This window comes from Molossus molossus, unplaced genomic scaffold (genome assembly GCF_014108415.1).
Source record: "Molossus molossus isolate mMolMol1 unplaced genomic scaffold, mMolMol1.p scaffold_m16_p_4, whole genome shotgun sequence".
NCBI lineage: Eukaryota > Metazoa > Chordata > Mammalia > Chiroptera > Molossidae > Molossus > Molossus molossus.
Genome location: NW_023425377.1, coordinates 58,295,644 through 58,311,081, shown reverse-complemented (window position 1 = coordinate 58,311,081; position 15,438 = coordinate 58,295,644). Strand labels below are relative to the sequence as shown.

General features: G+C 40.2%; 1 protein-coding gene and 1 pseudogene across 2 annotated transcripts in view; one reads left to right on the top strand and one right to left on the bottom strand.

Moving 5' to 3' along the window:
* Positions 1-1,868: 1,868 nt before the first annotated feature.
* On the bottom strand, positions 1,869-2,459 carry LOC118643798 (annotated as a pseudogene).
* A 4,349-nt stretch (positions 2,460-6,808) lies between these two features.
* Positions 6,809-15,438, top strand: part of PPP2R2A (protein phosphatase 2 regulatory subunit Balpha) — a 90,812-nt gene continuing 82,182 nt past the window's right edge. Inside the window, exons 1-2 of one of the 2 annotated variants that reach the window (XM_036281587.1) lie at positions 6,809-7,135; positions 8,912-8,986. In XM_036281587.1, the coding sequence (XP_036137480.1) occupies positions 7,129-7,135; positions 8,912-8,986 (82 nt within the window). In that variant the 5' untranslated portion in view covers positions 6,809-7,128. Of the gene's footprint in view, positions 7,136-8,911; positions 8,987-14,431; positions 14,464-15,438 lie in introns of those variants that run through there. The other variant, XM_036281588.1, reaches the window with a different exon arrangement.

The following is a 15,438-nucleotide window of genomic DNA, read 5'->3' as shown; positions in this document are numbered from 1 at the left end:
TAGTAAATATGACAAACATGAGGAACTCAGCTACTTTGGAAACAGACTGACAAACCTCAGAGGAAAATGGGGTGGGAGGGCAGGAAGAGATAAACCAAAGAACTTATATGCATATATGCATAACCAACAGATACAGACAACAGTATAGTGAAGGGGGGTAGGAGTGGGAAGAGAGTGTCAGAGGGAAAAAGGAGACACATTTGTAATACAAAAAGTAATAAATATTATAAAAAGAACTTAGCTACTTTGATTCATAAGGCTTGGCTTTCAAAAAAAGCATATGGCATCTCATAAAACACATAGTATGTCAAATCCAGGAAAATCAATAATTAAATTACAAAAGGAATACTGTTAAAAAGAAAAATTGGTGATAAAAATGTTAGGTTAAAATATTAGACTTAAAATTTTTAGTGACTGGACTTAGGATCCAGAAATTGTGTGCATACTGGGCATTTTAGAAGACCCCTGTGTTCTGCTTCACATCACTACTACATTTCACAAGGGTGTTTCTGCATTGCTACAACATCTTCCCTGCTGGTATAAACCACTGCTTCATATTTCAAAAGAAGCAACATGGTCATTCACATAAAAAGGGGTTTAAAAATAAGATTCTTCTCACCGAAAACTAAAATATGATCTCCATCAAATTACACAGAAATCTTATCAAAGTGTCAATTAGCTAGAAAAGCCAGACCACGCATCTACCTTTGCTGCCTGCCTCAGAGCACTGGGCTGGTGTGTCGCCTACATGGAAGGGGAGATATGAGTAGTCCTGGCTCTGCAGTGTGCAGGTGGACACAAGCCCTTCTCCTTCCCCGGGGGTTTGCTTCCTCAGGTATAGAATTGAGGGGGTGGGCTAGATGGCTTGTAAAAGACCTTTCAAATAAAAAGATCTAAGTCAGCTTGAGATCCCACCTTGAGCAGATGTTTAGAGTGGCAAAAGAAATGGATGAAAAATGGTGGGTGAAGTATTTCTTAGCTTTTGATTCCATCACTCAAAACCATTCAAGCCCTGGCCGGTTTGGCTCAGTAGTTAGAGCGTCGGTCTGTGGTCCAGAGAGACCCGGCTTCAGTTCCGCTAAGGGCATGTACCTCAGTTGCAGTTTGTCCCTGGCCCTGGTTGGGTCATGTGGGTGGCAGCCACTCAATGTGTCCATTTCACGTTGATGTTTTTCTCTCTTTCTCCCTCCCACTCTATCTGAACAAAAAATGGAAAAATGTCCTCCGGTGAGGCAAAAAAACAAAAGCAAAAACAAAAAAAAAAAAACATTCTGCACTACAGTTCAAGGAAATCTTTGATACCTTCATCTAATGGCTGCTGCTGCTAAAAGGTGAGCAAATAAGGCATCTGACAATGAAATTTTGGATAAAAATGTAGAAAGGCCATGCAAAGTTTGGGTAGAAAAACAATGCACCACCATGTCAACCCAGCAGTCAGGACTTTCTGACTCTGAATTTTAAGAACGTCAATCTGGCCTAGAGATGCACATTCAAACCACCCAACAGAGATCTAGAGTGCGCACCTATTAAGTGTGTGTTTCCCAAAATCCTCTCAAGTAGACACCTTCCATAAAACTGTTTTTAACAGAATGGATGCAAGAGAATTAAGTGCAGGGTACAATTTTTTTTCTTTACAGATCAGAAAAATGACCCAAAGAGAGTAATGGCTTCACACATTCTGTCCTCTAAAAAGAATACAAATATCACTTCTGAAATCTAACACACTGGCTTCATTTTCAAAATGCATCAGTTTATTTTCCTCATAAGGCAGTCATCAACCTTAAGCAAGTGTCAGTCACATGATTTCTTCAGTAAGCCAGGGTTCCCACTGTTTTCCTGGAGTTCCCAGCCAGAGCAGTCCTGAGGAATCAAATATTAAAGCTTTCTCCACAGCCACATGTTCCTTTGATGTTTGGGTTATTGAACACAAACTCACTGGATAACATAGTCCATTTCTGTTCCTAAAGTGTTAACTATGCTTTATTTTCAGTGAACACTCTGACTCCATCTTGAACAACTTCATCAGAATCTCCTTTTGTCTTTGTATAAAAAAGCCATTACAAACCCTGGATCAGACACCAACTTTCACAATACATGTTCAGACTTATCTTTAAGAAGTTGTGCTTTTTTTTTTGTTAAATATATTGTTATTGATTTTTTAGAAAGAGAGGAAGAAAGAAATAGAAAGATCTAAGTGAAAGAGAAACATGGATCGGCTGCCTCCTGCATGCTCCCTACTGGGGATCAAATCCACAACCAGGGCATGTACCCTGACCAGGAATCAAACCAGGGCCTCTCAGTTCATGGGACATGCTCAATCCACTGAACCACACTGGCAGGGCTAAGAAGTTATTTTATCTTGTTTACTACTTAAGGTGTCAGTGTGAAGGTGGTGGGGTGGGCTGCAGCTTCCTGTTGCTCACAACCCCAACAGTGGCCTGGACTAACGAAGCTGACATCCTTGCAGTCCAGGCTCACTGGTGCCTTGGGGTACAGCCAGACGCCTCAGCCTCTCTCCATGGGCACAGTGACGCATTCCACTATCGTTTTTCTCAAACACCTACTAGTGTAAGATTTTTGGTGATCTGATAGTGAGTTGTACATCTTGAACATTGTGGTATGGATTATCATTGTAGTCTAGATTTTGCAGAATTTTGGGAAACTGCCTTTCAGGCCAAATTTGTAGATATACAGAAAGTACATAAAAATATTCTTATAATTTCCTCCCTGTAAAGCACTTGAACCTGCTCCATGTCAGAAAGCCTGGCTGTGGTTTGCTAATATTTTATTTATTTAATTTTTTTCTTTATTGATTTTAGAGAGGAAGTGAGAGGGAGAGGCAGAAGCAACAGTGAGAGAGAACATCAATTGGCTGCCTCCTGCATGCCCCCCACTAGGGATTGAGCCCACAACCTGGGCATGTGCACTGACTGAGAAGCAAACCGGCGACTTCTTGGTGCATGGGACGATGCTCAACCACTGAGCCACACTGGTAGGGCTGGTTTGATAATACTTTAAATTGTATCATTTTCCAATCAGGGACTTTTCTGTACGGCCCCCTCCTCAGTACTAACTGCCTAGGGAAAAGAAGCATCTAAACAGTGTCACTTCTCATTCAGTGTACTGTAGAGGAAGATTTGTCTTTATCTTAACTTCAAGGAAAAAAAACAACTTTCAAGTGATTTTTCTCTCGACATTGACTTTTAAGAGCTGGCCTGCAAAAACCCACAGGTTAGTCCCATTAGCCCCACTGTGCTGGAAGGATTGTGGGTGTCATTGGTGCCTCTCAGCTTAGATCGGAAGTAGAACACCTCCAGGACTTCTAGACTCTTCAGGGCTTCACCAGGAAAACCCACAGTGAGTTTCCCTCTTGTGTGCCTAAGCTGAACTCAGTTCTGCAGGCAGCTATTGCTTTGTGCATCTTACATGCGGTCAGGTGTTGAAGTTCTAGCAAGCAGCTCACATGAAAAAATATTTTCATGATAGCAGGTGGATCATGTGAATGAGAGAATGGTGCCCTGTGGGATTCCCTTGGATAATATGTATTTAGGGACAAAGGCCCAGTTAGAAGTAGTTGAGATGAATCTATCTATAAGCAACTTACATATTTAACCTACTACGGCCTGACAATGTAGATCAGAATGACCAAAATAAATTGTGAAATGCCTCCTTTCAGGAATAAGAAGGGTGAGTAAAAACATTTATAATATGGCAAGCTTTAAGGAGCCAACCTTCACTGGTTTTCTTCCCAAGCCAGAGAGATTTGTTTATTCATTCATTAATTCAACAAATTATGTGGCTGATGATATGGGGTTGAATAAGACATACTTCCTACCTTCAAAGAACTCAGTCTAATAACACACACATATTTAGGTAATTTAAACATTATCTAGCAACAGAGAAGTGCACTTGATTTTATGAGAATATTTAGGAAGGGCACCTAACTCAGCATAAGGTGGGTAGAGAATGGGAAAAATTATCAGTGAAGCTTTCCTGGAGGCAGTTACATATAAATTGGTTTTGAAAGAACTATTTACTCGCTGAGGAAGGAAAGAGGAATGGGCATGGGGGAATGTTGGGGCGGGCATGGGTGAATGAATGGTGATGTTCCTGGCAGAGAGACAGCATCAGCCAAGGTGGAGGGGATATGGAAGCAAGACTTGTGTTCTGGAAGTGTTTGTTTGAAATGCTTATTGTACATCTGTAAAAATTTCAAGTAGGCAGGTAGAGGTGTGTGTTTCTGCAGTTCCGGGGTGAGGACAGAGCTGGAGATCTAGGTTTGGCAGCCACTGGTAAATACATGGTGTTATATCTGTAAATAGTATGTGAGGTTGCCTAGAAGAGTGTACAGTTAGAGAAGGGGGCCCAGGGCAGAGGCCAGGGAGATAGATCACCTTAATATTTAGAAGGTGGTCTTGAAGGAGAAGCTAGCAAAGGAAACTGAAAGGGGTGGCTAGAAAAGATTGAAAGGAAACCAATTATGTGTCACGGGAGAAAAGGGTCTCAATGGAGATGTGGTGATCCACCATTTCAAAAGCCTTTGGGAAGAAGAGAAGGATAAAACCAAAGAAGTACCTATAACAATTGGATTTGGTAACATGGAGATGTTAATGACCTTGACAGAAACCATTTCAGTGAAGTGGTAGGGACAGACGCCTTACTGCAGAGGACAGAAGACAGGATGTAAGATAAGGAAGGAGAGATAGACAAGAGCAACCCTTGCCTCTGGGGTAGTGGGTATGCTGGCCTTTCTTCCTAAGAGCCATTCAGAAAAAAGGGAGGCAGTTTATGGTCTGCTGAAATGACTGCTCAGGGTCAAAAGAGCCAGGTCACTTGTACCTTTGTCCCAGGATGCACAGACCTTGATTATCTCTTAGTCAGCTCATCTCAAGACTATACAATGTTCTTAGAATAGCACTCAGAACATTATTCATGCTATATGAGCTTTTGTTATAATTAACCCAGTTTTAAGCAAACTTTATTGGCTTCTAAGAACAAATCATTTATGTAGACCAAATCATTTTACAGGATGTGTGAAGATTCAAATATTACACATGACAAAAACTGAAGCATAAGAAAGAAAAATGATTTGCGTATTGGGATGCCAGTCCCCAGTTTAATGGTCTGTTCTTTCTTCTCTGAGTTCTAGTTAAGGTGGAGAGCCCTCACTAGTGAAAAGGAAAAGAAACAGTAAAGACATATGCAGAGAAGTACATTTATGAAATCAACCAAAATAAAATACCGCACATAGTGTATTGAAGTGTTGTACCTATTTGTATAGGTAGCCAAAAGATGACAGATACAAGGTGGATTTTTAGTTTTGGTTTGTCCATTGGTAAAGTAAAAAAATATTAATGTTGAAAATGAGGAATAGCCCTGGCCGGTTTGGCTCAGCAGTTGGAGCTTCCGCCTGCAGTCCAGAGAGACTGGGGTTCGGTTCCCGCTAAGGGCACGTACCGTACCTTGGTTGCAGTTTGTAACTGGCCCTGGTTGGGTCGTGTGTGTGACAACCACTCGATGTGTCCCTTTGACATCGATGTTTCTCTCTCTCTCTCCTTCCCACTCTATCTGAACAAAAAATGGAAAAATGTCCTCGGATGAGGATTAAAAAAAAAAGAAAAGGAGGAATAATAATAGAGTGGTGCAGGTATTCTATTGTGGAGGAATTCTGAAACTTGTTTTATAATTTTACTCTCTGGAGATGAATAATAAGATAGAAAGTGGAAATGATGGACAGGAGGTGTAAATATTGTAAACTTCCCCCTTGGTCTCCAAAAAGTCTTACCCTCATTTTCAGCCTTAAGGTCAAATTCTGGATATTTTTGCAGTTATTTTTCATGTGGAAAATGTGGATACCTATCTCATAGGAGTACTGTAGAGATTGAGATGTAAAGTGTACAGTATATTGTGACTGCATTATTAATGCATCTTTCAGTGAAGTGCACATCCCCTCTTGGCTGATGACTCGTTTCCTCTTTATTTATTTTTCCTTATACCTTTTAACTCTATTGAAGATGCTTTCAATACACATCTAATAATAACCACAGTTAACATTTATCATGCACTCAAAGTCATTTAATCTTTGAAACAATCCTATATGGTAGGAAGGATTGTTACCATCATCTGATGTATGGAGTCAGCATTTGGCAGCCTGGCTCTTAAATACTTTTAGCTGGACAGAACTGGGCCACTTCTCCGGCCATATTCTGCTACTAGCAAACTCAGTTTTCTGTTTAGAAACATACTTAACTGCTTTCAAGTCGCCAAGGACTCTCGCCTCAGTTCCCGGGTCACACAGATGGAACCAGCCCAGCTACGTCCTTCTCAGCTCCGCGAACTTTCACTTTGGCTAAGCAGAGTTTGCACCCCTGGCCCTTTTTTTTCACTGGCCTCAGGACTAATCCACAGGGTCATTATTTTAAGTAGCAATACGGATATTCGCTAAAAAGACACAGGCCCGCACGATTCCCTACGAGCGAGCACTGTAACTGGACAGCTGTGCCCGCCCCAGAGTCTGGTCCCTGGCGCGAGGGCTCGGACTCTGATGTGCAGCAGGACCGCAGGCTGGGACGGGAAGAGCGGGCACCCGGGCACTGCCAGAGACTAGATCTTCAGCGCGCGGGTCAGGGGGAGTCGCAGGCTGCCGGCGGAACACAGCAGCCTTTAGGGAGAGGAAGGGGCGGGGCCAGAGGGCCGCCCCGCCGCTCCCCCGCCTCTCCCTGCTGCTCTCCGCCCCAGCCTTCGCCTCGCTCAGTCCCTCCGGCCCAGCCCGCTGGCTCCGCCCCGGGTGACGTCACTGGCCAGGCTAGCCGGCGCCATTTTGAAAGTGGAGTCGCCTGCTCCTGCCGCTGCCGCTGCCGCCGTTGCTGTCGTAGCTGCTGCTGCTTCTGCTGCTGCTGCTGCTGCTGCTGCTGGAGAAAGAGCAAGAGGGGGGAAGCCCCAGAGTTGAAATCTACCATCCTGCTGGCTCGTCTGCCCGCCCCTCCTTCCTTCTACCCCACCCCCACCCCCCACAGGTGCCATCCGCCGCCATCCGCCCTCTCTACCCCCCCATCCTCAGGTGAGGGGGGTGAGTTCAGGAAGCAAAGACCCCGAGGAACCCAACAGGGTCACCATTTGCAGCGCAACATGGCAGGTAAAGGAGAAATCACCCTCGGCCACTGACAAGGCACCGCTTCCTTTCTCCTCCCTCCATCACCCCCTAGCGACCGCCTGTGCTTCTTGTAGAGCCACGGAGCGCCCCTTGGATTTGGGGGAATTGGTCAGGTGGGGTGCGGTGGAAGTGGGGAGGGTTCTGGCAGGGCAAGTGGTCGCTGTGTTATCTAAAAGGCTTTTAAAATGTGGGCTGGAACGTTGGCATGGATGGGGGTGGGGTGGGTGCCGGAAAGCTGTGGAGTAAGGCGTGGGTGGGGCGGGGGTGCGAGTGCAGATTTGTCCCTCCTGCTTTGGAGCCTGGTGTAACCTACAACCCCCCGGGGGGGGCTTTTTTGGCGGAAATTGCTGAATTACTGTTTTCCCCCTTGCTGTAAGCCGTCTTGGGTGTTTATACAAATATATTTTGCATTCAGAAGAAAGAGTGCTTTACAAGTTAAAATTCAATGGTTCTCCCCACCCCCCCGTGGGCACGTATATTTTTGAGACTTCATAAACCTGGGTTTTTTCGTCTCGAACCATCTCCTTTTCGTTTCTTACCCTTTGCATCCAAAGAGTGCAAGGCCTTTAATATAGCAAGTTGCATGAAAAATGTGATTTCAACTTTCAGTTTTGCATGTTAGCTTTTGTGCAGATGTCCTTTTCCCAAAAGGGTTTCAGTTGAGTTAAAATAGTTGTGGAGTTCAGTGATATAAATAACCAAGAGGAGAGAGATTTAAATAAAAGCTTGGGGGGTGGGGAAGGATGATGCATAAGGGAAAACAGGTTTTAATGCTTAACAAGGAATAGAAGTAAAGGAAGAAAAAGGTAATTGCTTTGAGAGTTACTTTTGTACATTTTGGTGTGGCTGACTATCTTCTAGTAGAATCAGTTCGAAATCTAGGTTCAGGTTCTCCATAGATCCAGGACATTTCCTTCTCAGTGCTTAGACCTGAAGTAGAAACATTCAGGGACCAAACCAAAGTTTCCTGGCTTTTTTCAATATTTAGATAGATAATTAAACCTTTGAAAAAGTTAACAGGTTGGATTGATTTATGGTTTGCTATAAACAAGTTGCTCTTTGGCGTTGTTGAATAATTAAGTAAAATTAAAATTGTTTTGCACAAGATGATGACAAATTAGCTAAATTAATTCTTTGTGTGGTCCTTTGAAATCTGAGGGATAAAGTGTCCTTTGACAATCTTGTCACCAGCATTCATTTTGGGTTTCTTTCTCTGGAGCCAGTGATTTGCTGGTAATTCAGTGCAAAAAATGGGTGGTGAGTGTTGTGTTTGCTGTATACGCACTTTGGTGATAGGGTTCATATGAATCATTCATTACTCCTCACCCAGGCAGTAATGTTCCTGAAGTTTTCTCCTCCTCCTATATTTTATGGTAGTTTAACCTTACTGACTCTTCTGTAGGCTTTTTGTACACCTAAAGTAAAACTCTAACTTTTGATATTTGCTTTTTTTCTGGTAGGTCTTGCTTAAAAGTAAGGTTTTTATTGTATTTGAGGGAAAGGGGAAATGGAAGGGAAGTTTTGAAAACACATGTACAATGTTAAAATGACAGTGCATGGCCTTTTGATTTTTCATACCTAGAATCTCACCAACTATTGGGAACTAACCTTTTTCCAAATGAGTGCTCTAGGGTGGTGGTTGTAAATGTGGGCAGTACTAGGCTATTAGCATCATGCCAAGCATGGATACCATCTCAGTGTTTAGGAGAGTAAACATGAACAGAACCGAGTTTTAATTGGTATGTATTCTTTTTCCAGGAGCTGGAGGAGGGAATGATATTCAGTGGTGTTTTTCTCAGGTGAAAGGAGCAGTGGATGATGATGTAGCAGAAGGTAAGAAAGCATTTACTAATGCAGATTTTGAATACAGAATCTTGATTACTGAAGGATTTCTTTGTGGATGAGTCAGTTATATAAAAACATTTTGTGTGGTCCATGCAACGGAGGAACAGTTTTAAAAGTCACCTTTCTGGAAAATAGTCTTAAATCTTTCATTCTTTATGCCTTATTAAAATTTTCCCTGAATTAAATGAAAGGATCCGTAGATGACATGGTAAAACCATCAGAAGAAAAATCCAAGGTCAGTATGATAAAGGTTTCCTTGCTATGTAAGTTCCATGTACAAATAAATGGTGATGGTTTTCATGTTTGTACATTGTTTTTATATAATTAAGTTGAAATAGGTGCCATCAACAGTTAGCTCAGAAAGCATCTTGATAGCATCTTTTATTTTTGAGGAAAGTTCCCTGAGTTGTTTTTTTTTTTTTTAACTTGCCTACTTTGAGAATGTGGTGTTGATTAGCATATTCTGTGAAGACTCAAATGACTCATTTTATTGTCTTGTAAGGATTAATTTAGGTGGATAAGAAAATGTCAGTGCTGTGGATATATCGCACGTCTTCTAGGGAGCATTTTCTTGTGCAGTTAGCTGGATTTGATCAGTCGAAGTACTTAAGTCTTAGTTTTGTTCTCCAAGTTTATTAGTGTATTTCAAAAGTTTAAAGTTTTGAAACTTGAGATTTTGCACTCATTTGAGATGTGAAGGAGACGTTATTTCCCAAGAAGTAGTTGCATTATTTCATCATTTAGCATTATTATTTAAAGTTTGAATTTTAATAATATTCTGTCTTGAAGGACAATAGGAATTTTCCAACAAAACTCAGATAAATTAGCCCTGGCCAGTTTGGCTCAGCGGTTAGAGCGTCGGCCTGCGGTCCGGAGAGATCCGGGTTCGATTCCCGCTAAGGGCACGTACTTCGGTTGCAGTTTGTCCCCGGCCCTGGTTGGTCGTGCGGGTGGCAGCCACTCGATGAGTCCCTTCACGTCGATGTTTCTCTCTCTCTCTCCCTTCCTCTCTCTCCCTCCCACTCTATCTGTACAAAAAATGGAAAAATATCCTCGGGTGAGGATTAAAAAAAAAAAAAAACTCAGATAAATTAAAACATGTACTTGTAAGCTCTGCCCGGGGAACTTCGTTGGTTAGAGTGTCGTCCTAATATACTAAGGTTGTGGGTTCTATTCCCGGTCAGGGCACACATACAAAAAAGCAGCCATTGAGTGCATAAATAAGTGGAACAACAAATCAATGTGTGTCTGTCTCTCCCCCCCACCACTCCTCTGCTTTCCTTTCCCCATCCCCCTTTTTCCTTCAATAATCAATAAAAAATGTACTTTTAATTATAAAAAATTGTCTAGTGAAAATTTGTAAATCAACTTTCTCAAGATTATATTGTTTCATATTAAGACCCTATTTCTGACTTAGAGTACTGTTGTTTTGAGGATTTTTCCATGTTATGATGGGTTGATGTTTTTGTCTTAAGCCAGTAGAATACTTGGATTTGCTTATGTCAGTGTCATTTTTAATGAAGTGTCTGATCAGAGTTTGGTGAGTCCTGTGGGGAGCCAAATGGCATACATTGTACTTGTGATACTTTACAGGGCACTCACATTTCTTTTCTTTTGAATCCTCATCTGTTTTTCAGATGAGAAACCAGAACCTTGAAGAAGTTAAGAGACTCATTTATGGTCACACAAGTAGGGCAAATCAAGGTTTTCTGATGAAACCTTTTGGTGTTAGACTTGTTCAGAGAAATAAACTTGAAGTTCAAGGGAGTAGTCATGTGTTACTCATTTTGTAACTCCATTACCTGCTGAATAGTAGGCACTCAAATATTGGATCCTTAGCTCTGTGCTATTATGTAACACTCACCAAGCTATGAAAGTGCTGTATACTTGAAAAACATTACTTGGTTGATTTCCATTTATTCCTTTTATCAGAGATCTATTTCTGTTGGGTCACCTGAAATCTGAGCACTGGGGCTACAAGGTGTCTAGAACATAAATCTTGCCCAGAAGGAGCTCATAGTTTACTTGTTAAATGGTGGGCAGAAGACCAAATGGATGTTTTTTGTTTGTTCTTTTCTTTTTTTAAAGTAGGAAAAAATGTCCATAATTAATTCCAGAAGTACAGGAAGGTGTGCCATAAGAAAATGCAGTTGAGGTTTATATGCCATTTTGGACAAAGGAGAAGAGGGGGGAGGGTGGGCTGGGATTTCAAAGAGAAAATAGGCAATTTACAGGTAGATGAGAGAGTGAACATGTAAACAAATTCTTGTTGGGCCACTCAAAAACAATGTATATAGAGCAATAAACAGACTTGACTAGATATCTGTCTGCCACATTTAGTTTATATTATGATGCTAAGGTGATCTTTCCTTTAAGCTGGGTTTTCTGTCTGAATTCCTTTAGGCAGGTAAACGGAGGGTCAAAGGTTCTTTCTGAATCTTTTGTTTCCTAATAACCAGCCCCAAATCACTACCCCAAAAGGGGTGGCAAAACTTTACTCCCCTTCAGCCCTGCCTTTGAAACTTTGAATAAAAAATTTCACGTTCTAGAAGATAAGTTGGTAGGTTGCTCCTTTTTTATTGAACCAACCGTTCAATCCTGAGAATAAATCAGTTCAGTTAAACCCTTGTGTCTCATTTCAAAAGGCATTGGTGCAGATGAGCTCCCAAATTAGGCACACGGGTTTTATTTAATCAGAAGAAATTGGTGATTACAGACTTACCAGACTGAACCAAATGATTGTGATATGTATGATGGATCAATTATTGTCTCTTCTGCTGATACTTAATAGCTTCATTTTGCTACTGATTTATTAAGTATTTTTCTGAGGTTGGTAAATATTACTTTAACATATATTTCTAGCATCTTAACATGCTGAGTCTTGGTATGTATATTTTAAAAATATGACTTGTTCTAGTACCTACGTCTATAAAAATGTACTAATTATAAAAAGCTCTCAATTTTCAAATTACACTGCTTTAATTTGGGTATTTTTGCATACTATGCATGTCATAGTGTTTATTTTACTAAGGGAAGATTTACTTTTCTGAAGTAAAATAAGATTAATGTGTTGTCCCCCTTGGTTTATACTAATCTTTAGCTTAGTTTGCCTATTTTCTGTTAATGATACATCCCACGTTTTTTCCCATCAAAGGCTCCAGATTGTCTTTCCCCTCCTACTTGCAGCTGGCTGTCATGGCGTACCATTTTCGCTTCAGTAATGTTTTAATCTTTCCATATACTCACTTTCACCCTAGTACAGGTTCTCAATATCTCTCTTCAGAATTTAACTTCTAAAATGATTCCCTGCCTCTTGTGTTATTTTCCTCTAAGTAACCATAAATGCAGTCCCAGTGTTATTTTCCTTAGAAATCTTCAGTGGTCATTGTATCCACAGGATTATGGATTACTTTCTGATATTTCAGCCTAGAATATGAGACCCTTCAACACTATGGCCTCTATCTCTTAAGTTTATTTGCTAGTATAATTGACAGTTCAGCTAAATGGATATTGTTCTTCAAACAAGTCCTGTGCACTTACTTTTGGGTCTTTGTGTTTTTCTGTCCCCCCCCTTGGAATGCCTGACACTCCTCCCACAATTCTTCTCTTACCAGAATCCTATCTATCCTTCAAGTATCTCTTTTTTGGAAATATTTTTAAAATCTTGTTTCATAATTTTATACCTGTATGTTTAGTACCTCGAACCTCTACTTGTGATACAATAAGCTTAGTGCATTATTAATGTATCTTTGTGCTCTACACTGGCTTATATAAAAACTGCTGTGCTTGGAACAATGCCTGGCACACACTAGGTGTTCAGTATTTGTTGAATGAAGGAATATAAATGTTACTATTATTACGAGATTATGAAGGAGGTAGAAAACAGGTGAAAGGTAGGCTGATGAGATCCTTCTAGCCATCATGGATTTATTTACTTGGTAAGGTTTATAACTGGATTGATGAGATACAGCTAAATAACATAAGTCAAAAACCTTGGGTTTTTATCCTAGTGACAAACCAGTATATATCACTTTAGATAAACACTCCTCTGGGTTCCAGTATATTTAACTTTAAAATGACAAGACTGGATTAGACGATTTCTATTGTTCCTTCTAATCTTGTTAATTCTCAAAGATGTCCTAGAAAGAAACAGCCCAACATTATTACTACTGGTAAGTTCAATTGTTTAAGATGTTGGATTCTCTTGGATCCTTAATTAAAAGATAAATCTGCCCAGCCTGTGTGGCTATGTGGTTGAGCGTCTACTCATGCACTGAGAGATCACAGGTTCATTTCCTGGTCAGGGCACATGCCCAGGTTGTGGGCCTGATACCCAGTCGTGCAGGAGGCAGCCAATCGTTGTTCTCTCTCATCGATGTTTCTTTCTCTCTCTCTTCCTTTCTTCTCTTTCTAAAATCAATAAAGAAAAAAAAAATTTTTTTAAATAAATAAATCTAGCCCTGGCTGGTTTGGCTCAGCGTTTGGAGCGTTAGCCTGCGGACTGGAGAGTCCCGGATTTAGTTTCCATTAGGGGCATGTACCAAAAGAATAATAATGAATATATGAATAAATAAAATCTTTACTGGAGTTAGTTACTCAAGACTTAAAATTTTCATTAATTTAATATTAATATTGTTAAATATTAAAGTTTTTGTGGTTTTCATTATTTTAAGTATTATTTTCCTTGTCTTCATGTTTGATAAGCTTTCATAGGAAATTATTTTAAAATACGGTTTTATTACATGAAGCCTGTTTTTATGAACGTTTGATCAGATGCATTGCGTCTTTTCAACACTTTGCTCCTGTTTATTTTCAGCAGGATTTAGCTATTTATGGATGGTTTGGGAAAAATAATTTTCAATGGTAGAGTGGAAATAACTACCCAAATAAGAACATAAGTGCATTTTTTAGAAACAAATAATCTTTGGGATTTCATGTATTTAATGGTTTTTTAAACATTCTATATGTAATGTTATGTGTGTTTTTTTTTTCAGCGTAGAATGCATGTTAGATTTAGGCACTAGGATCAGTTATTTGAAAAAAATGGTAGAATGCTCTTGTTTTCAGATTTCAAATATTGGCACATAGCTATTTTTTCAAAACCTAATGATCCATAGCAATGGTCTTATTTAACATTTTAACCTTGTCTCCCATGCAATGCTCCTCCTTTCTTTTATCACTAACATTACTACTGATAAAAGTCTAGTACAATCACTTAAAGTAGTATAAATTCGTCCATAAAATAACATGAATGACCATATTTATCTGGTATTAGGCAGAATCCTTGTTTTCTTTTTAAGATAATTAATTTTTTTATTTCTTTTTATCCTCACCCAGGACTTTTTTCCATTTGTTGTTCAGATAGAGTGGGAGGGAGAGAGAGAGAAACATCGACATTGAAGGGACACATTGAGTGGCTGCCACCCACACAACCCAACTAGGACCAGGGACGAACTGCAACCGAGGTATGTGCCCTTAGCGGGAACCAAACTCGGGTTTTTCTGGATCGTAAGCCGACGCTCTAACCACTGAGCAAAACCGGCCAGGGCAATTATTTTATTTCTTTATTGGTAAAAAATATAAGAGATAATGGCTTTGAAAGAGTATTAGCTGACATTTTCTCTCAGGTTATCAAAATAAACAAACAAAAAAAAACTAAAATTGAGCTTACTATTTTTTAATACTGTCTTTGGGTGAACAAAAATTTAAAGTCCTTGAAAATTGTGGAGTAAGCAGAATGATGAAAGAATGTTTGAGGTAAATAATTAATTTTATTAGTAAAAAGATTCCCATAGCCCTGGCTGGTTTGGCTCAGCAGTTGGAGCATTGGCCTGCGGACCAGAAAGTCCTGGGTTTTAGTTCCCGCTAGGGGCACATACCAAAAAACAAAAAATTCCTGTATACTGTGTATTTGCACACATATATTGCCTAGTTTAGATAAGTTGCAGAAAGAAAAGTAAACTATACTTTAAGTTTCTTACACAAATGAATAGGAAACTGAAGAGTTGGATTTGGAGATAGATGTTTAGATATATCCTCAACAATAATCTCTCTGCCTTCTCTTAGGTGGTAATGGAAATTATAATTGAGTAATCAAGGGTCAGCAACTTGCTTTTTTTTTTTTAATCCTCACTCGAGGATATTTTTCCATTTATCTTCAGATAGAGTGAGAAGGAGGGAGAGAGAGAAAGAAAGAAACATTGATGTGAGAGAGACACATCAACTGGTTGCCTCCTGCACAACCCCGACCAGGGCCGGGGATGAACCGCAACCAAGGTACGTCCCCTTGACCAGAATCGAGGCCAACTCTTTGGTCCGTGGGCTCACACTCAAACCACTGAGCCAAAATGGCCAGGGCTCTTTTCTCTTTTTTTAAAAAATCCTCACATAAGGATATGTTTAGAGAAAGGAAGAGAGAGAGAGAGAAACATCATTGTAAG